This window comes from Eublepharis macularius, chromosome 12 (genome assembly GCF_028583425.1).
Source record: "Eublepharis macularius isolate TG4126 chromosome 12, MPM_Emac_v1.0, whole genome shotgun sequence".
NCBI classification, from domain to species: domain Eukaryota; kingdom Metazoa; phylum Chordata; class Lepidosauria; order Squamata; family Eublepharidae; genus Eublepharis; species Eublepharis macularius.
Window position 1 is genome coordinate 24,492,013 of NC_072801.1, and position 22,578 is coordinate 24,514,590.

The 22,578-nt window shown below is 44.5% G+C and overlaps 1 protein-coding gene across 5 annotated transcripts in view; it reads left to right on the forward strand.

Moving 5' to 3' along the window:
- Positions 1-22,578, forward strand: part of MAD1L1 (mitotic arrest deficient 1 like 1) — a 545,441-nt gene that overhangs the window by 386,466 nt on the left and 136,397 nt on the right. For all 5 annotated transcript variants that reach the window (XM_054992881.1, XM_054992882.1, XM_054992885.1 and 2 more), the window contains one exon: positions 19,722-19,912. In XM_054992881.1, the coding sequence (XP_054848856.1) occupies positions 19,722-19,912 (191 nt within the window). The remainder of the gene's footprint in view (positions 1-19,721; positions 19,913-22,578) is intronic.

Consider the following 22,578-nt stretch of genomic DNA (forward strand, 5'->3'; position numbering starts at 1 on the left):
AAGTCTACCCAGAAAGCTTGATATTGTATGTTTCACCTACCATAGGTTTGTTCCTAAATTTGTTTTATTTTGGGGGGATCCAGGTTCCCTTGACTTCGATTTTAGGAGCACCTTCCCCAAGCATTATCCATTACTTGCTTGGATCCAAGTCTTGCTTGTGTCACCCAGAAACTATCATTTAAAGTAGATGGGGGCTTCCAGGACTGGAACTGGCTCAGCAGGGGGCACCTGGAACCTTCAGCCTTACCAAAATGCAGGGGCTGAAGAAGAGTGCCTTCTCAATGTCCTTCCCTACAGTCATAGATGATCCCCGCCCCACAAGTTGTGTTCTGGAAAGTTCTGATCGTAGGTCTGAGGGCAAAAATCAGTTTAGAATGTGAAACGTATTTGAGTTTGGAGGCATTTTCTTCCCTTTTTTGTGTTTGGGCTCAGAGAGTTTTGTGAAAGAGAGCATTCACATTACTCATCTCGCATCCCCTCAGGCAAGCCTGCAGATTCTTTACGCCCTACAGTAATATGTTGTGCTTTTTTTCTTTTCCTTTGAAGAAAGCAGATGGCATAAATCTGTGAGTGGGTGGGGAGGTTCTTCTGGATAGAGAAGAGTTAAATCTTCTCTGCTCTCTCTACCCTTCCCCGCTCTCCTCTTTCTAGAGAGTTCTTTGGGGAAACATTGGCTGTTTTCGGCATTTCCCCCCACCCCCATCTGTCACTATCTGAAGAATTCATTACATTTCAAATCAGAGGCCTTTCTGCATACATTAGCAGGTTTTAATAGACTTGCCAGGATTCAAAAAGGAAGAAGAAAAAGAGAGAAGATTTAAAACTCTTGTCTTGCCGAAAGCAGACAGATTGACTCCAAAATGACTCAGTCAATAAAAGATGAGTTTTGAAAAGGCTTCCCTGTGCTCAAAGGGAGCTCGTATTCTGGGGAATTAGGTTTTTCTAAGCCCACTGTCAGAAATTAATAATACATACAGCATGTAAAATGGATTTAGCCCTCTACAGCCCTTATACAAACATATCTTTGACTTGCTCACTGTGACATGATGACTGGGATTTTCCAGCTTTTTTATCCCAAGAGTTTGTCAACGGCTGTGCAGTGTGTGGCCACCTGGGTGAGGGTGAGGGGGATTGGAGAAAAAAAAATTAAGCTTATCAAATAAACTTCTGGATGATATTTTCATTCAACATGTGTCCTCTTCACCCAGAAATGCCTTATCCATTTGGGTTTGCATTTTCAGTGGCAGCTGCACCAAAAGCTTCTGCTTAAGCTCTTTGTTGTGCACCCCCCCCCTTTTTAAGTGAGTGGGGCATTTCCATAACTAGCTAGGAGAAGATGTGCTCATAACATTTGTCTGCCACAAGATGCCCAGAAGCTTTCTTGGGAAACTCTAAACAGATGGCTGGATCTTCAAGGATACTGATCAGGATGTGGTCCCTAGGGTTGCCAAGCTCCAGATGGTGGCTGGAGATCTCCCAGAATTACAACTGATCCCCAGGAACAGAGATCAGTTCCCCTGGAGAAATTGGATATTGGTATAATGCCTTGGAAGCTGGACTCTGTGGTGTTATACCAAGCCAAGGTCCCTCCCCAGGCTCCGCCTCCCCAGTTTTCAGGAATTTCCCTACCCAGAGGTTGCAACCCATTGCCCACCAATGACTTTATTCTGCTTCCTTGAGAGAAGAAGCAGGAACTAGGGTGTAAATGAATTCCTTTGATCTAACTTTGAGAATCCAATCCCTTCAGGCTCTGCCATGCACATTTCTAAATTCACACCAACTATACCAAAGCGAGGAGGCAGCATCATGCTAGGATAGGGGCATCCCATGAAGATGATGAGCAATAGATTCTGGACGGACAAAAGGTAATACATCTTTACTCAACAAGTGATTAAAATGTGGAATTTGCTGCCGAAGGATGTAGTGATGGACTCGGGCATAGACAGCTTTAAAAGGGGATTCGACAGGTTCACGGAGGCTAAGTCTATAAGTGGATACTGGCTATGGTGTCTAAAGGGAACCTCCACATTCAGAGGCAGCCAACCTGTGAATCCCAGTTCTAGCTGGAAACCTCAGGAGAGACCTTGGTGCTTATGCTCTGATGTTGGCCCTCCATAGTAATTGGTTTGCCACCATGTGAGGCGAAATGCTGGACTAGATGGGCCACTGGCCTGATCCTGCAGGGCTCTTATGTTCTGATCAGAGGAAGGCCTTGGTCTCCATACCTTTGTTTGTTGGCCCTTCAGGGCAACTGGTTTGGCCACTTTGTGAAACAACATGCTGGACTAAATGGACCACTGGTCTGATCCTGCATGGTTCTTCTGATGTTCTTATGATCAGTTTTTGCTGCTATTCTATATCTCACATGATCCAACCATTTCTTGGCTTTGCAAGAAATTCAGTCCCTGAATCCTGTCCTTCCTCCCAAGAGCTCAGGGCTGTGTACTCCTGGCCCTTCCCCTATTATAAAGTAAGCTGAGAAATAATGACTTATTTCTTCCCTGTCAATAAAGGGGCTGCTAATTTTTTTTTAGCTAGAGGACCCAGGAATGTCATCCCTTTATCCCCCCCCCCTTATCATGAAGACAGTTCCCTCAGTCCCCAGTGAGACCCTTCATTCTTGTATCTGGCTGTATGGGGCAAGCAGTAATAAGGACGGCCAGATTATTTGAGAATTTTAGTTCATTAATCTCCTAGCAGTTAGCTCCCTAATCATCTTTAAAGATCAAGGCCTCCATCAGTACATGTGAGTTGTGTGGTTAATGGAGACCGTTTATGAGGTAAGAAATTGATGGTCCGGATCATGGTTAAAACAAAAGGCCACCTTAAATAGTTTGTATACTACTACTACTACTACTGCTGCTGCTGCTACTACTACTACTACTAGTACTACCACCACCACCACCACCCAGATGGGGCTAAGCAAACGGCTAATCTCTCTGATAGTTAAAGCACCATCCAGATGGTAGAAAATTCATTATTTTAAGCTGGTAGCTTGACCTTTTGTAGAAATATAACTCCAGTCACAGTCTACAACCTTCCAGTGTCAATAGCCAAGGAAGTTGGTTTAGGTTTCCTACTTCCGTTTGTATCAAGGCTTTCCCCCCATCTTTTGTTCTGTGTTCCTCTTGACTTGAGTGTCTGGGGGTATCCTAACGAATATTGTATCACTTTCATTTCCAACCCACATCCTGGGATGTAGCCAACCAGTAATCTCCTGGGGAGGAAACAAGGCGATAATTGCTGGTATTTTTTTCAGATTTTTTTTTAATGAAAGTTGACAAACACTTTGCCAGAGTGAGATGTTAATAATGTGGGAATGCCCCTCTTGTTTGAAAGCCAGCGAAGAAATTACTCAACACGGTGGTTGGAGAGCCAGCAGTTATAATCGTCAGATGTGAGGTTGTTAATTTGCATATAATTTCAGGGCTCAGATGTCATCTTTTGTGGAAACTGTACAAGTTCCAGCACAGTAGGAAAGGCACGTTCATAATAGAGAGAGACGGGAACATGAGATCCCCTTCTCCACAGATCAGGATTTAAGCAACTTCTTGTGTTCAGAAGAAACTGAAGGCAGGAGACAAAGAATGGGCGGTTGGAATGACTGCAAAGTTCATCCAGCCAAAACAAGGGATGCAGAGGATCCAGTGTAGTATAGTGGTTAGATTGACTGACTATGATCCAGGAAACACAGATTTGGTTCCCCACTATGCCATGGAAGCTGGCCGAATGATCTTGGGCCAAACACTCTCAGCCTAATTTAACTAACAAGACTGTTGTGAGGATAATGGAAGAGAGGAGAATGGTATATGTAAGCCTCTTTGGCTCCTCATTGGGGAGAAAAGGTGAGAGATAAATAAAGTAAAGTAAAATAAATTCTTTTGGGCCAGTAGATGTCTTGGGGAACTCTGGATTTTCTCAGAATGTTTTTTGGAGGGTCTCCAATAAGAAGGCCAGTGATGTCAAACTAACTTCCTTCCAAGCATCCTGCCCGCTGCTCTTCCATCTTCACCTGAAGTGGGAGGGCACAGTATTATATAGGGTGTGTTCTAAGAGGCCCTCTTCCTTTGTGCAGGGCTTGGCCAGTCTTTGTGTGAATAGTGAGTGCACCCCCTAGGATATGTGAGCAACCCTATAACCTGTGTGCAACAGAGCTTCCTTGCCAGATGTTCTGAAATCTGACAAAATGTCAGTTAAAGAGTTTTGTGAGGGTATCAATTTTTCAGCCTTTGCTTCTCAGTGCCAGTCCAGTATCCTGTTCCTCTTCATAGCCCCAATATAAAACTTTACTTTGAAACACAGGTGCCATCCCACGCATTATTACCGCAGCTTGTAAATGTCTCATCTTAGTGTATCATCCAATCTAATTAAGATGAATTCTCACAGTGTCAACACTGACTCATTGGAATGAACCCAGAACTGCCATTTTCCCACAGTTTGGCATTTTCTCCCCCTTAATGCAAGTGTGGGTCTCCCCCCACCACACACACACAAAGAAACATGAGAGGAATGGATATTTGTGTTTTCAACTTGGGTATACCACTAGGTGGCTCCCTAAGAACCCCTGTGGTAACTTTTGTGGTGAGAGACAGATCAACCTTACTTATTTTTATTTATCTATTAAAACATTTTTACACTGCCTTTCCTGATGGTTCACGTGGTCTGTGTGAATGGGCCATGTTTTCCACTCCCCACTAGAGTGATCTGCATGTAAGAAGGAAACCTTTCTGCCATTGACTTCCATTCCTGATAGCTGCTGGTACGGTTTTATACACAGGTTAAGGGGAACAAACCCAGCCTGGACAAAGCCAACACATATGGCAACCAAAGAATTGTTGACAAAGCAATGTGGTTTCTAGCACAAGTTTAGAAGTACCGAAATCTTGAATAGGATGAAATAAGAGTTAGTTCATTCAAGGAAGTAACACACATAAGTAGTAACATTGAAGTTAAGCAAGAGTGATGCCTATCAGTACTATAATGCTGTGCTAAAGATAGAAATACACATATACACAATGTGCAATAAGCATCACTCAAAAAGAAGGAAACAAGGTTGAAGCTGAGGCTGATAGCTGTGTATCTGCACAGTGTCCAAGCGCCCATCCAAGTCCTGGGTGGCCCAAACATTTGGGCAGGCAACAGTCCACAAAGTAGAAAGCAGCCAAGCCCACCTGTAGTTTTGAAACACATTACAGAGACAGGCTTTTAAGTAAAGGTTTGATTTTTTTAAAACACTCTTTTAGCTTGAAAATGGTTGCTTTAAGCTGTCAGTCTGTATGTTTAATGATTTATGTTTTTATGTTGGGTAGGGTTTTTTTAAATGCTGGATTTTAAACAATACCTTTCTGGGGAGGTTCCTGGAGAAGTGTCATAAAAACATCATGAATTAATAAATAAAATAAATGGAGACTTGTCACCAAGTGCCTAGAACCAGAAAGGGTGAAGCCAGCAGGAAAACAGAGAACTTTCAAACCAGATCTGACAAGGCTAAGTGCTTCTCTCAGTTGTGCACAGCAAGAATGGAGCATGTGTATGATTTGGAACATTCTGGTTTCAAATGCCCAGATCCTGGAGACCTAACATGTATGCACTCTGATTGGCTGAAGATGAGAAGGAGAGAACTCCCACATCCTGGGGATGTTTCCAGATAAACACATGAAGCTACCATTGGTCCATCAACCTCAGTTTTCTCAGACTGGCAGCGGCTCTCCAGGATCTCAAGTGAAAGTCTTTTGTGTTATCTACCCCCTGATCCTTTTAACTGGAGATGCCAGGGATTGAACCTGGGACCTCGATGCTCCGCTACTGAGCCATAGCCCCTTCCCAAGTAAAGGAAGGTCTTTGGGCAGGTAAAGCAGTGGATTGGGGGCATTTTGAGTTGCCTGTCTGAGCTGGGATTTATATTGGGAAATCCTCTAGTCAAAATTAGTTCAGTTTGGACTAGGAACAGTGGGAAGCTCTAATTTTGGTGATATTCGTTGTTTCTCAGGCTTGAGGACTAAGGCAGCCAGATCCTTGGAACTAAAACACTCTTGATTAATTATCAAGAGTTTACAGTTGATGGCCCGAGGGCCAAGTAAGGGGAAACTGCTTGTTTCTCTGAGGTGTTGGCTACTGTTTCCCAGTGAGCATATTGAGACTATGAGGAATTTCACCGGATTTGGCTCCTTTCAGGCTCTGAACTCATGTTCTGGCAGAAAAAAAATCACAAAGGCTGAGTGGGAGAGAGGCTAGTAAAATGGTGGCTGAGAATCAAAGTACGTCAAAAATTTGGTTCAAAGCAAGTTTCTAGGTTTCATCACTTGAGACGAGTGAGTTTTAAAACTAGAGTCCCGTTTTGCTAATAAGGATGTGAGAAACTAGAACGTGTCTTTTTTATAGCTAGGAGATACAACTACCCATTCCAAAGTGCTCTCCATGGCTCGCTCTGCTATTTTGAATCCTCTCCTTTGCCACAGCAGTCCCTAGCAAGAGCATCTAAATATGTGGAGAGCCTCCACACATTTTGGAATGGCATGGAAAATTAAAAGGAAATTAAGTAAATACATACAATTTTGCTTCATTTATTTAAGCAACAATGCCTGGACTATGTATTGTCGAAGGCTTTCACGGCCGGAGAACGATGGTTGTTGGGGGTTTTCCGGGCTGTATTGCCGTGGTCTTGGCATTGTAGTTCCTGACGTTTCGCCAGCAGCTGTGGCTGGCATCTTCAGAGGTGTAGCACCAAAAGACAGAGATCTCTCAGTGTCACAGTGTGGAAAAGATGTAGGTCATTTGTATCTACTCAGGAGGGGTGGGGTTGAGCTGAGTCATTCTGTAAGAGTTTCCCAGGGTGTGGAATGCTAATGGCGGGAGGCTTCACTGAATCCTGAGGAGGTTCTTTTGCATATGGATTGGTGCTTGATGTGCACATCAAGCACCAATCCATATGCAAAAGAACCTCCTCAGGATTCAGTGAAGCCTCCCGCCATTAGCATTCCACACCCTGGGAAACTCTTACAGAATGACTCAGCTCAACCCCACCCCTCCTGAGTAGATACAAATGACCTACATCTTTTCCACACTGTGACACTGAGAGATCTCTGTCTTTTGGTGCTACACCTCTGAAGATGCCAGCCACAGCTGCTGGCGAAACGTCAGGAACTACAATGCCAAGACCACGGCAATACAGCCCGGAAAACCCCCAACAACCAATGCCTGGACTCTTCAGTCCGAAACATAATTGGAGTCAGGGCAGGGAGGAGATACAACACAGAACTCTAAAGGCTGAATGCAATCACTTTAGGTGGCACTAAGTGGATAAAAGAACTTTTAACTATCAGGAGGGAAGTCCCTTATTCCAAGTTAACAAGGTTCACTTCGCATTTTATGAAAAGAAGAGGTTTATTTTTAAAAGAAAGCATGGACAAGCCACTTAGCGGAGGTTGTAGTGCAGTTGTATTGGGTCTCTGGGCATTTAGTATTTCCCTTGCCTCTCTCCTTCCTTAATAAACTTCACAGAAGCTTCAGTGAATGGCCAATCAGTTCCCAATGATAAACTTAACAATTAGATCCTTACTGCTGAACCTCTCCTCCCAAAATTTTTTCTAATAAAATTGCATGAATATTTAATACCCAAATTATTAAATATTTAAAAATTTAAAACTGAAATAGTTTTGAAGTGAGCATGCAATTAATAATTCAGAGACTGCAAATGAGACTCGGCATGATGCCGCCTTCCGAGATCTTCCTCCCTACCCATGGGCTTGGCCCTGCAATGGCCTTTGGGTATTTGCTGCAGGTACATTGGTCATTTCCAGACCCTATGGCCATGCCCCCGGCTTGTGTATTGAAGCCAATAATCTGTCCCTCACAGTAGGAAAGGGTCCCTCTAAGGCTAGCGAGTGCTAAGGGCAGACTGATATGATTGAAAGCCTAGCTACCAAGAAGATTTTCTCTCTTTTCAAGCATCCAGTCCCCCTCAGAGGGGTTACCATTCCTTCAATTTTGTTGTTCAACGAAGAACTTCCTCCCCCCCCCCCCCCCGGACTCATGTTGCTTTTCCCCCAGGCCGCCTCCCTACAGGACTGGCTGTTTCCTTCTGCCTAAGCAGTATTGTCTTTTAAAAGATTGCTTTCATAAAGTGGACTTCAGGAAGCAAAATAGAACATGACGAATGCCCCCAATAAATACGGGAGCAGAACCCCCTGCTCTGGGTTTGAAAGAGGAGGCCAAGGGCCATCTCCGAGTGTTCCCAGAGGTGATGTTCTGTGTAGAAAACAAGCTGTTTAGTCTTAGCTGAAGGACTGGAGGAAGGAAGGAGGATGTGGGGGCATGTGATAGGCTTGACAACATTTCCTTGGTCTGAAGGTGTGCTTAAGTGTAAAATAATGGCAATGGTTTGAAGGAGCAGAATTGGAAGGAGTTAAATCAGATTTCAGGAGATGTTATTTCCCACAAGAAAGTCCATCTTAAAATTAGAACACTGCTTTCACTCAATTCTGATGTTCTTTGCTCCTGTTAATGAGGTAAAACAGTACAGATCCACAGCCTCGGTGCCATGCTGTTCACAGTGGAAACAATTCCATTAATCCGGGCTGTGTATGCAAATACAAAATACCAGTCTGACCTTTCTACAAAGTTGTCTTGCATTGGTGGAAGAGAGACAAGTGAAAGTGGATGCAGTTCATCCTGTCTCTAGCTGAGGATAGAAATTAGACAGCTAGGGGAAGTGAACTATTATGGCTCATTTACTAAGTCTGTGGTTTGAATTCCTAGGTCCCCAGTCGAGTTCCAGTTAGAGACATCTAAGGCAATAGAGCTTGCTAGGACCTCTGCTTAGGTCTCAGCAGATCTGGTGCCAGTCACACATGAAACTGCTTTCTGTTGAACCAGATCCTTGGTCCATCAAGATCAGTCTTGTACAATCTCACTGGCAGTGGCTTTCAGGAGGAGGTATTTTCATGTCACTTGAATATCCAAGGCAGAGTTACAGGGTGAAGGAAAGCCAGGCAAGTTTCCAATCTGTCTTGTCCTTCTCCTTCCCTCCTTCAAGTCTCATTCACTATCTGCCCTTCTTTGAAGCCCTTGTTTCTTAGTCAGTCATCCATTCCGCTGTTTCCTTCAGAGTATTTTATCTTTGGCGTTCCTGTTGCTTAGCTACCATCCAGAAATTCTTCCTAGTGCTCCCATCCTGCCCCTATATGAAGTTTTAATCCTAGCCAATCTAACAAGTGCCTTTTCCTCTCAGAATGTGGACAATGACTCATTAGGTTCCATGAGCAACTAACCTTCCATGTTACCAGGCAATCTGTGTCCAAGGCTTCACTGCCTGAGTAAATGGTAGCGCATCCTAATCAGGACCAAATATAGAGTTCAGATCAGCTTTTCACCTGATCCATAAAATGAATCTATTTACCCCCCAGGGCACTCCAGTTTCTCCTTTCACTATGTTCAAGGATTCGGCATTTTTGCTTTCTGCCTGGGCCAGCCATCTGACTGTGGGCTCCATTAATTAGAAGTGCGCAGGAAATCGAGGGAGAGGTGAAAAGGAAAAGGAAACAAAACAAGCCACAATTGACACTACACACAAAAAGACCAGCATTAGAGAGATTGAGTGTAGAGCAGAGGTCTCCAACCTTTTTGAGCCTGTGGGCACCTTTGGATTGGAATTCTGAAACAGGGTGGTGGGTGCAGTTACAAAATGGTTGCCACAAAAGGCAGCGGTAAACGCAAAATGTCAGGGAGTAAAGTTATACATAACTCTAATAGTACCTCTTCAACATTTCAGGCAGAAGTTTTACTAACAGGAGGCCTTTACAAAGAACCTATTGTTGAAAAATAGGCTAACATACAGCTTACTTTCAGTCACACAGTGAAGATCCTTGTGCTTTGATAGCAGCTGTGGACAAAAGCAAAGATTTTGAGAGTTTTTAAAATCCGCACAGCAAATCAAACTTCCCATGGCCAATCAGAAGCCCTTGCTGGGCAAAAGCCCCACCTGACCCTTGGAAACACTTGGAAATGTGTTGACAGATACCCCAGTGCCACAGGCACCACATTGAGGACCTCTGTCATTAGTTGAATGTGATTGTCAAGACAACAGAAAATGACCCTGAAATTAAATGACCAGTTCTGTTTTAATTTAAATTCTGGGCTGCTGTATCATATAATGCAAGGATTTCTTTTTCTTTCTCTCTAGTCTAATTCAAATTTGCTCAGCCGTGGAGGGCGTTAAAGAAATGTTCTGCCTTGCAAATGTTGTGACAGCTTCTCCGCCCCTCCCTACTCCACCCTGGCTCTAAAAGCACCCCATAAAAATCAAACAAGTGGATTTTTATCTCTCTGGAGTGGAGCTCATAAAGGCGTGGAGCTCCAAATGTTCCCTGCTGCTCCTCTCCCGTTAGCCTTTAGTTGATAAAATGCCATTTATTTTTTATATGGTGTCCTTCATACAGTATTGCAAACCCCTGTGTGTCATAAACTAAGAATGGAAATGAGTGTTTGACTCAAGGCTTAAGCAACGGAAGCAGCTCTGGAACACAATAGGTGGCATTAAAAAAATTGTTAAAATTTCTGGAGTCAAAAAAGGACCAAAATAGGAGACGACTGGTACTCTATGTAATAACAACAATAGGACAACTTAACACCCACTCAGAGAGGTTTACAACGTATGTTATTATTATCCGGGGCTGAGAAAGCTGTGACCGACTCAAGGTCACCCAGCTGGCTTCAAGTGGAGGAGTGGGGAAGCAAATCCGGTTCTCTAGATTAGAGTCCCGTTGCTCTTAACCACAACATCAAACTGGCTATAGAGTATTGGATGCAAAAGATTTAAGAAGAAGAAGAGTAAAAGTCCATTATAAGTGAAATTCCAGGTTTTGTGGAAGACAAAAATCATGGTCATTCGGTATATGCTGGCAGTTTCTTGTGCTTGGGTCAAAGAGAGGCAAGTTGGTGGCCCTTAGCCATCATAACGACACAGTATCTTGATGTTTAGAAGCATCCTAGTTCCGAGGGTTACCCGCTGTTTGCCCTCCAAGTGTGTGGCAGCTGCCTCTCATCCTGCTTGCAGGTTTCATTTTTTGGATGTCTTTGGAAATTGAGCCTTTGGTGTGCACCCATGACCAAGGAAGAACTTCTGTGTTGTGAAATGATGAGATGTGGAAGTCCTTGAAGTTTGTAAACAAGGTATAGAACAGGGTGTCACTGTTTAAACATCAGCTGTTCTAGGTGCTTTAAGCTCAACCCTGATGCATTTATGGCAGAGATCCCCAAAGTGGTACCCAGGGCACCATGGCATCCACCAGCGCATCTTCTGGGGAGCTACTTGCTTGTTGCCTGAAGTGAAGAAGGGATCCTGGCTTTTCTCCTCCTCATTAAAGCAGGAGATACTTCAGAAGAATCCAGGAGGCATTACCATTGGATCTTTGAAACAAAGGCTCCCATCATAAGAGGATATTTGGCTTGCAACTTGGCAACCATCTGTAATTGTTCCCTATCATAGCAGCCATTTGGTGATAGGTCCTGCCTCCCATTGCTACCCACTCCCCATACCCATGGTTGCCCATGATGGTGCCCACTAGCCTTCCCCAAAATTCAAAGTGTCTACAGGCTCAACAAAATTGGGGGCCCCGATTTAAGGGAGTCTCTAAGCATGAACAGCTATTATCTTGTATTGGTAAAGGATGGCTTCAAGCAGTGGGAAGACATTAAGTATGGGAGGACAGAGCAGAAAATGAGAGCCAGTTTGGTGTAGTGGTTAAGAGCACGTGACTAATCTGGAGAGCCAGGTTTGATTCCCCACTCCTCCACTTGAAGCCAGCTGGGTGACCTTGGGCCAGTCACAGTTCTCTGGAGCTCAGTCAGCCCCACCCACCTCACAGGTTGTTTTGTTGTGGGTATAATAATAGCATACTTTGTAAACCGCTCTGAGTGGGCATGAAGTTGTCCTGAAGGCCGGTATATAAATCGAACGTTGTTGTTGTTGTTAAAAACAGGCTGGAATTTTCTAAATGATGTTTGCAAAGAAGTCCTTGTTTTATGGAACTGTGGCAAGCTCTCTGATGAGCTATTCTTTTATGATGATGTTATGGAGATGAGTTATCTCACAATAAGGCCCTACACTATTTAGCTAGTGTGCTAAAGTAAGAATACTTGGTACTTAAAAACGTTTGTCCTTTCAGCTGGATTCTTTGTCCAGTGACTTTGAAGTCTGTATGCTCTTGAGGCTGGAGACTTAATGCATTTAACAGCTATGACTAAATTAGAATTGTGTTAGATAAGTTGACCTGTACTGGCATTGTTACTTGGTCAAAATCAGCCTTTCTTCTGTTTTGATGTGACTAGCACCATTGCTTGTGGACCAGACTCTAATCTGATCTAGGTATCCCCAAAGGATTTACCCGTTAGTACTGATTTATTTTGACAGTTCCAAAAGTTATGGCAGTGTAAGAACAGAAGCTGTGATATTTTCTTTAGATGATGCCAAAAAAAACCCCATCCCTTATTTTATTTATTCAAAACAGGGTGAATTATTCAGGAATGCACATGTAAGTGTTTTGGAAAAGATTTGAGGAGCAGGTACTACAAAAAGAAAGCTAATAATGCAAAGTCCTAGATTTCTCAGTATTAATAAGAAAGGCTTTTTTGGTGTCTCAAGCCCCATTTCAGTACAGCTTAAAAATCTCCTAAAGACACTGGTATCAAAGAATCACAAAGTTTGTTTTGTAAGCTTGAGGGAGCCTTAGATTTACTGCTTTTCGAACACTAACCTTTCATGCCACCTGGCAAAATTCCTCTGAAATAAGTTTCAAGAATTCGCATGGGGAGAGGCCAACTATTGAAATACTGTTGGCAGTTTCCAGGTTGAGCCTGGAGAACTCCTGGAATTACAGATAATCTCCAGAGATCAATTCCCATGGAGCAAATGGCTGCTTTGGAGGGTGGACTGTATGGCATTATACCCTGCAAAGCTCCTTCCCTTTCCCAAGATCTGCCTCCAAATCTCCAGGAATTTCCCAACCCAGATATGCCAACTGTACATCACTTCTCAGTGTTCCCCTGAAGTTATATTGTACCATTGGCATGACATCATTCTCCCTTCTCCTGCTCTTGCCGAGACCCCTAACTTAAAAGCAAAAAAGGAAAGACACCACCACCACCCCATCCTAAGCCGCTAACCAGCTCATATCCTAAATGCTGTCTTATTGGTAGGATTCTTTGACAATTTTTCTTTCGTCACATTCTTCTTCCAGAGGAGGCATATCAGGAGAGGGAGGCTGGAAAGTAGCTGTGTTTGGACTGGTTTGAAGGTCTCAAGCTCTTGATTCAATCTGTCCGCCAACAGTTGCAAAGAATTTATGCCAGCAAGTCTGTCCTCTTCTCTCTGACCCACAGAAATTGCTTTCCTAGACTAAGAGCAGAGAGGATTGATTTATATTGAGGAGATTTAGATTCCCTGAGCATGAGATGGATGGTGAGCTTCTCAGGTCATGATGTCCTGAAACAAGCCCATGTTAATAAACATTGTACGAGACCTGTTGCTGTAGTATATATTATACTTGGCCTCCAGAGAGAGATACTGTCTTCCTGGGTGTCACCACAGAAAATCAGTGTTTCAGTGTATGTGATTAGAAACCAAGCAAGAGCTTGCCTGGAGGAGGTGTAAACAGCTTCCTGGTTTATTGGCTTGGTTTCTGCTGAAAAGCAGTCTTGAAGGGTATGGCTGCAGGCCAGAGGATAGTCAGCAAGGCTGCTTCATCATTTCCATACATAGGGTAGCTCTAGGAATCACCAGAAATTCTATGGTTTTACTACAGATAGTCTGGCAATTCCTAGAGCAACCTTTGTCACTTCCTTTTTTACTGGAAGTAATGTTATAATACTGCCAGCATCATGCCCCCGTATCCCCACCTCAGATTCTCACCCACAGCCCAACCCTATCCTTTCCCCTTCCTACTGTTCACCTGTTCAAAATTTTTACCTTCTCCACCCCTGCCTGTTTTCCCATCAGTGGGAGAAGAGAGATTGCATATCCCTATCCCCCTCAGCAGCAGTTGAGGAGGCTGTCTGCCTGTGGTCGCTTTTGATTTTTTTTTTTAGGTTGAACAAGCATCACTTGTGTTATATCCCGGCTGGTACAAGGTGAAAGTCATAAATTCAGCTTCTAGAGATTATCAGTATTCAGGCTTGGCTTTGTTAAATTTGTATTCAGATTCCATTTTTTGAACAAAAATTTAAAAGTTGCACAACAGTTGAATCCAATTTGAATCTGATATTTATATTTGCTCTTCATTGTTTTTAATTTAGACCAGCTAAGTTTTCACCAAAACACATTTTCAGCTCTGTCTTTGTGGCAAAACATCAATGCAAAGCAAACCCTGGCAGTTATCCTCAGCAGGTGTCCAAATATAGGGATTTTTGTTTTCAAACATTTCAATTTTGTTTTTAAAAAGGCTATATAAAGATGTTTCCTGAAAATAGCAGTGTCTTGAGTTCCCTTAATGCTAGAAGTGAGTGATGGCCACACCATTAGCAACAGGCTCTGACAGCAATGGGTTTGTGACCCCCCCCTCTCAAATATCCACACAACTGCTTTTGCAATTTGGAGATCAAGTAAAGGAAGCCATTTCTGGATATGACATAAGTCAGGATGACCAGCCAAAGTGCCGAGAAAAAAGAACATGCACGCACCTGATTTCTGTCTGGTTAAGATTATACAGACAGAGGGATGTGTTCTGCCACGCCGGTCAGCCCAGTTTGAAGTCCCCCTCCAGCCCAATAAGCATTCTTTGATCCTTTTCCATCAGAAGATGACAGACTGCAGAAAAGCTTCAGATTTTGCTGAGAGGAATGGTAGCATGCAAGCTGTAGCAAGAAGTGACCTGTTGTCTCGCCACAAGACATGCAAATCCTGTACAATTTTATGAGAAAAAAACAGGACCTTGCTTCTGTAAAGTTAGCATTTTGGGCCAAATGCAAATTTGACTGCTTACTGTAGGTGACAGAACAAGAACATGCGGCTTTGTTTTGAAGGAAAGAAACTGGCATTTAAAGCCGCATCGAAGCAGAACTAAAAAGTTGGAAAAGAGGAGTCAAACATAATGCCTAGGAAATGTCATCAAACCCTTTCTGCCACTTTACTAAGAAACCCATTTAGACAGTTCCTAAGTCTAGATCCTCATCTTATGAAATTTGGGCAAGGCAGTTTCTGCCATCAGTTAGGAGGAGGGATATTTACTTCACCAAGGCTGGGTTGTGTTTATTTTTTTCAATGTAATTTTATTCCAGTTGGACGTTTGAGACATATTAAAGCCCAGGCAGTCATTGACAGTAGTGAAAAATTGCTTGCCACTGAAATGTGGACAATTTGGGGAGTTAAAGTTCCTTGCATCTGTGAGAATGTTACTCTGAATAGTTCCAGTTTTGGGATGGCCTGTATGAAAGCCGAATGGGGTGAGTGTCAGGGTCAGAACTCCCAATTAAACCCCTGATTTCAGTGGCTGGTTTCTCAATCAAAGGGACTGGAGCCTCCAAGAAGGTGGGGCGGGGGAGAGTTGCCTGTTGAAGAACAGCGATGCCAGAAAGGGAACTGACTTGTGTCATGCACTAATTAATTTGGCAGAGACCTGTGGGAATTTGTGTTTCCTCTCAGATGGGGTTGCTCAGACTTCTTGGGCTTATCTGGAGATCCAGTGTGGCATAGTGGCTAGAGTGTTGGACTAAGATCTGGGAGACCCAGGTTTGAATCCCCACCTCTGCCATGGAACCTCACTAGGTGACCTTGGTCCAGTCACAACTTCTCAGCCTAAACTAGCTCACAAAGTTGTTGTGAGGATAAAATGGGGGAGAGGAGGATGTTGTAAGCCTCTTTGGATCCCTGTTGGGGCAAAAGTTGGGATATAAATGAATCAAAATAAATAAATCCCTCACAACCTCCCTTCTTCTAGATGTCTTCAAGGGCCTACTAGGTCTGGGATAAACAGACCGGGGATTCCAGCCCAAATCATCACATCACAGATGTCGAAATCTCAGCACCTTCTCCCATCTTTTCACCCAACTTTATGGCTGAAAATAATATGTGGCTGCAGAGGGGAGGTGTGGGGGAGAGGTTTTGAAGAACAAGAGGTTTTGTGTGTTCTGGCAATAAATGTCTCTTTGCTAATCTTGGACTGCTGTGTTGATAAAACATGCTGACTTAGGCAGTATCTTCAGCTGTGTATTTAACAAAAGCCCGTCTCTGTAATTAATGGAGGGATAAATTGTGGTTTAATTACTCAGAAAGCACCTTGGGTGAAGGATTCATGGTAATTGTTGTGTAGCCTCTTGAAGGATTCACAATGCTGGCAGCAGCCTTAGTGGCTGATTTAAATACGGGTTGCTGTGCTGCCAGCCTGCTGGGGGCTTCTTTACCAAGAACCTATGAACGTAGAAAGAGAGGATGGGGATATCCAGGAGTGAGTTTTCTTCTTTTGCGTTTTGTTTTCTTTATGATAGCATGACTCTCCTCCCCCTTTTTTTTCTTCCCAACTCTATATTACTTCTGTACTGGCTAACCCTGCATGTTCCCAGTTTTATAAAATGAGCAATTATTTATTTAATGTTTTTTCATGCTGCTTTTCCAAAGATGCTTGAAGCAGTTTTTCCATCTGCAAATCTAATGTCAGGCAGCTCAAACCCAGTTAATACACAGTCAGGGGCGTTAAAACTGTTGCTGAATTTAAGGGAGCAGTGTTCGTGCTGGGAAATACAGAAGCAAATTTTGGCCACTTCCCATCTACTCACTGTTGGACTCACGTTGGCTGTTTCGGAATGGCAGATTACCGGATCTGGAATCCCCGCTGACAGTTCAATCTGCGACCAGTTTCGTGACTCTAATGTGCAACAGAAGGAATTCAAAATGCTTAAAACCAAACACTTGCAATGCAATTTTGCACATACTTATTCAGAAGTTTCTAATCTCATTTTGTTTAACAGGGCTTACTTCTGGTTATGTGTTTTTAGGATGGCAGCCTGGATTGAAGAAGAGAACAACCAAAGGGTTGGAGTACCTTTCCTATGAAAACCCTAGAGTTTTGTGTTTCGTTACATTCCACAAATTACGAAACACGAACTTCCATGAAATTATCCTGTTTTGCGATATGATTCGTTAGTTTTGTGATTCGTCAGAACCCGGGGCTCTTCAACAGCCCCATTCATACCCAAAGATGCCAAACTCACAGGGAGACTTCAGCAGGCTGTCTTCTACCCACCCTCCCAGTTTGGCCAAGATTGCAAAACATTGACCAGAACCCACAAAGCTGGGCCCCAGAGCCAGGTAGTGGCCCTGAGACTGGGCTTGAGGGGAGGGCCCCAAAACCACCCAGGGCCGGATTGAGGCGGGCAGGGGGGGTAGTCTGCCCCCAGTGCCGTCAGGGAGGGGGCGCCGGGAGCAGCTGCCAGCTGCCGGAGCGCACGGGTAGCAGCGCGGGCAGCCTCGCAGCCCCCCGCACTGCCTTTTGCCTGCCCCACGGGACAGGGAGCGGCCGGCTTGCCACGTACCCCCTGTCCTGCAGGGCAGGCAAAGGGCAGCGCGGCCGCCCACGCCATTTGCCTGCCCCGCAGGAGAGGGGTTAGCCAGCCGCCCCCTGTCTTGCGGGGCAGGCGCATGGCGCGGGCGGCCTCACAGCCCCCCGTGCTGCCTTTTGCCTGCCCTGCAGGACAGGCGGTGTGTGGCAAGCCAGCCGCCCCCTGTCCTGCGGGGTAGGCGAAAGGCAGCGCGGGGGGCTGTGAGGCCGCCCGCGCCATTCGCCTGTGGCGAGGCAAATGGCATGGGCGGCTTCCCAGCCCCACACGCTGCTTCCGCCGCCCTGCGTGATGATGTTACCAAAATGACATAATCACGCTGTGCTGGGAGTGCACGCGCGAGGTTGGACTAGGGTTGCCCTGGGCACCGGCAACCCTAGATCCGGCCCTGAAACCACCACACAGACACCTGCTCAGGTGGGAGAGGTGCACAAAATAAAACCAAAGGAAACAACAAGAATGTGAGCCCTCAAAAGAGCAGAAAAAGAATTAAGAAGAAACAAAGGGTGGGGTGAAGGAAAAAAGGCACCCTCACCTAAAGACCTTCCCAGCAAGGACAAGTGAGAAAAATAAGAAAGACGCTTTTCAGTCTCTTTTGAAGCAGTGGCACATTCATCCAAAAGCTCTCAACTCTATTCTCTCTCACTCCAAATCCCAGCAACAGATCCTCCCTCTCTCTCTGTCTACTGGAACTAAAAGCACGAGGCAGAGAGAGGTGCCTTATATAACAAACGCTCACATAGAGCAGAACAGGAGGTCTGTGGTTGGCAGATAGACCTGCCTAACAGGGTTTGGAGGGATGAGATTGGTGTTCCCATGGCTATAGAAGGCCCATCTCCTCAGTTGCCTAACAGATTAACCCTTCTGCTCCTTGCTGTATAGGACAGAATGGAAGCTCTCCATTTGGCAAGGAGAGCTGCCTATCAAGGTTATGTGGGCTAAGATTGAGGTTTCCAATGGCAACAAAAGGTCTGCAGACATTCTGGGCCTATGTTGCCTAGGGAATCAATGGATCGGCGCCAGCCTGTCTGGCATCACAAATGGTTCATGAATCGAACAAATGGGGCCAAAAAGTCGTGAATTTCATGAAAACTGTGTGGCCCCACAAAACACGTTTCATGAAACACAAATCGGCCCGATTCATCATGAAATATGATTTGTATTTCGATTCATGCCCATGTCTACTAAATGGGCCACTGGTCGCATCCAGCAGCATTCATCCTTAAGACTTGAAAGTGTTTTCTGTTGGGCTTCTGTCATGTACAGTTCCACTGATGATAAACTTATCAGTGGTTTGAATGCTCAGGATCTACTATAGCTACAGATCCCAGTCCCAGTGAGTAAAGAAATCCAACAGTGTAAAAATGCAAAATATGAGGAACAATCCATGTAAGGAATGGCAGGAACCCGACCAGCATATATGGTAAGGAAGGAAGATTAAAGAGGTGCAGTTTCATCATGAAATGCCAAATAGTAAACCCTTTGGGGTTTTTTCTTTGTTAGCCACTTTGATACTTCTTTGAATGGAAAGGTGGGATATTCATACTTTGATTAAATATCTGGATTATGGATGTTAGTAGATGATAGACGTCCCTTCATCTATATACTCAATTCTGTGTGGAAATAATGGTTTGTATATTGTGATCTATAACATTGTTGGGGGAGGGAGATTCCCCCCATCTTTTCCCCTGAACTTTTTTGTTGCCTCAGTTTTTCATGTTTCAAGTGGGTAGCCATCTTAGTCTGTAATAGCAGAACAAAATTTGAGTCCAGTAGTATCTTATTTTCCAGGGTATAAGCCTTCATGAGTCAAAGCTCACTTCATAAGATACAAACAAGAATGCAGATCCATCAGCCCTTACATCCAGGTTAAAATATGTGACGAATGTCACCCAGAAGGACCAGTTAGAGTCAGGATGCAGACATAAAAAGTGAGCTTTTATTCACAAAACGTGTATACCTGGGAAATTGCATGGGTCTCTAAATTGCTACTGGTCTCAAATTTTGTCCTTCGTATGTCTCTCTGTGTGGATCTCTTTCTGAGCTAGGATGGGTCAGGTGAACTCAGGTCCTGCTTATGGCATTGACATTGATTTGCTGAACGTTTTCACATCCTGGTGCATTTGATGTCAGATTTTTAAATGACAAACAAACAAAACCCCTTTTCTCTTTTCCAGATCTAAAGAAACAATTGGAAAGTGCAGAACTGAAAAACCAGCGCCTAAAAGAGGTTTTCCGGACCAAGATTCAGGAATTCCGCAAAGCGTGTTACAGCCTGACTGGGTACCAGATTGACATGACATGTGAGAATCAGTACCGGCTCACCTCGGTCTATGCTGAACACAGAGAAGACTGCTTGATTTTTAAGGTAGGCTTTAGTCTTTTCTTGCCGCATATGAGGGTGGTGTGTGTGTGATACTCTTTTTCTTCCCCTATCTGCCCTTCGGTTGCTGAGATGACATACACCGGGTCAGTCATTTTGGTGGAGTCCATATTTTTCTTGAAAAGTATTAATAATATGGGTTGGGTTGGGGGTGGAGGGTGTTGGTTTTAAAGGGTGTTTATCTGAGTGCTTTAGGGTGCTCGATCTTCCCTCTTCCACTCTCTTTCCTTTTTTGATGGCCAAATTAAGATCTGCTCACTGCAATGGGGGGTGGGGGGTGGGGGGGGGATGCCAGAGATACCTCAGCAAGCAGCGGGGTAATTTATATCCATGGAATCAGTCTTAGGCATTTTCCTCTGCTGTAAGGAAATGGGCTTTGGAGCTTATTCTAAGCTCCGCTGGGGGACATGCTTAAAAGTGGCTCTTTATTAAGCAGATGGGAGAACTGAGTGAGGATTGTGGAGCAGCCGGGTAGCTGTTCAGGACCAAGACCTGTAGCCGTGGCCAGAGGTATCTGCTCTGAAGAATGGAGAGCAATTTAGGTGCATTGTGGCTCATTGTTGCCTGCTCTCTGCTTGCAGTGAATTGTGGGCCGTACGCAGGGGCTCTTGTATGCCTGGGTTTCTCTGTGTGGAATCCACCTGGAGCTCATTATTGTCAGGGGAGGACGGGGGGGGGGGGGGTGCTCAAAAACAACCTCCTCCAATCCAAATTCTCTGTGGTCACATGTAGTTGCCCTGTAGATCTACGTCATCACATCGAGGCCTACTATGTCCCTTCCAGCAACCTCTGGAGACATGTTTTATGTGGTTATCATGATTCACGTTCTCAGTGCTTAACTACTGGGTTAGGGATGATTCACCAAAGGGAAGCTGTTACGGGGGGTGGAGGGGCATCCCCATGGCAACTGAACTGTGCTTTAGTTGCCAAAGTTGGTGGTTGGGCTGGTGTTCTCACCCCCTCCTGACAGTGGGCACATTCTGTTATTTCCTGGCAGTAAAACAGGTGCCAGTCTAAAAGAGCTCCCAGCTCTCCATGAATGCCGTATAAGCATGCTTTTCCGTATCATGCAAACGGTTGTGAACCAGAGGATCACTGCATCGACATTTCCCTGCAGCCAATGACACTACAGTGCTAATCTCTTGGGTAGCTGGCCGTAGATTTTTGGCAAGTGGGCAATGCTTGGTGTATCCACATGAGAACTGAGTCCCATTTATTCTTGCCAAGGAAGGGGTTAATCTCACCCTCCCCTGCCATTTTCCCCTTTATTCTTTGTTGTGGCATCACAGTGTCAATTCATAAGCCTCTCCTTGTCTGAAGTCCTATTTTACGGCTCACTTGCTTAAGGGAACATATAAATGTTTATTCCTAGAGGTTTGTGTGCACTGATTTTCTGAGCAGCCATGCGGCCCTCAGTGTGTTCCTTCTCCAGTCAGTCCCGTTCATTCATGCTGTCTTTGGGCAGTCAACTCTGAGGGGAGATGAGGCACTTTGCAGACACGGCTGTCACCATTAATAAGTACTGGTAATACTCATAGTTTTTGTGGAGGGAGAAATGAACTGCTGCTTTGGTAATATGGCTTCAGCTTGCGGTCCAGAAATTAAAGGCATCATTTTGCTCCTGTTGCTGTTTTGCCACAGACGATATCTGTGGCAAGACATTAGTGATGTTAGTCTCAGTCATACCCCTGTGCTCAGCAAACACCATGGTTTTATTTTTTTTTAATCTTCCATTTACTTAGAAGACATCGAGGAGTCTGTGCTCTTCTTTTCTTGTGGCTCAGAAGGCTGATTGGGGCTTTAATTGTTCGGCTTCTGGCCAATGGCCATTCAGCGATTTCATTAAAAACGAAGCACTTCTCTTTGGGCCTTTCAGTTTAGCATGCATGGATGTTGAATGTTTCCAAGTCTTGCTCTTTCAAGCCTTGAAATGGAGTATTTCCCCCCTCCTCCATCCAGAGTCTCAAAGAATTGTCATGGCCTACCTTTAGAAGTGGAGTAGAGGAGCTACTTGATCAGGGTTGTCCTCTATCCACTGACAGGCATAAAGTGATGAAACTGGACTACAAAACATCAGCATCTGTTAGCTCACCAGGATACGGTATCAAATACCATTCTAGTTTGTTGCATGAATGCTTTGTACCAAGGCAGCTTGTGGCAAGAACAGTCATAGAATCATAGGGTTGGAAGGGACCTCTAGGGTCATCTAGTTCAACCCCTTGCAAATTGCAGGAAATTCCCAAATACCAGCCCCCCCCCCCAGTGACCTTTACCCCATGCCCAGAAGATGGCAAAACTCCATCAGGATCCCTAGCCTCTCCTCAATCTCGGCCTTCTTTGAGACTGCAGACGCTTTTATCCCTTTTATGCCATGGCTCATTTGCTTAGACAGTTTCTACTATGCAGTTCAGAAGCATCAACTCATTTTTTTCTCATGTAATTCCTCCCCCCTCCCTTTTAGCCACTCGGGTTTTGTTGTGTTTTGTTGGTTCTGGGCAAAGCCAGGTTTATTATAGCTCTCTTTTAGTCATAGAATCACAGAATAGAATCATAGGATTGGAAGGGACCTCTAAGGTTATCTAATCCAACCAGCTGCACAATGCAGGAAATTCACAAATATCCCCCCTCCCTGCACTCACACACCCAATGAC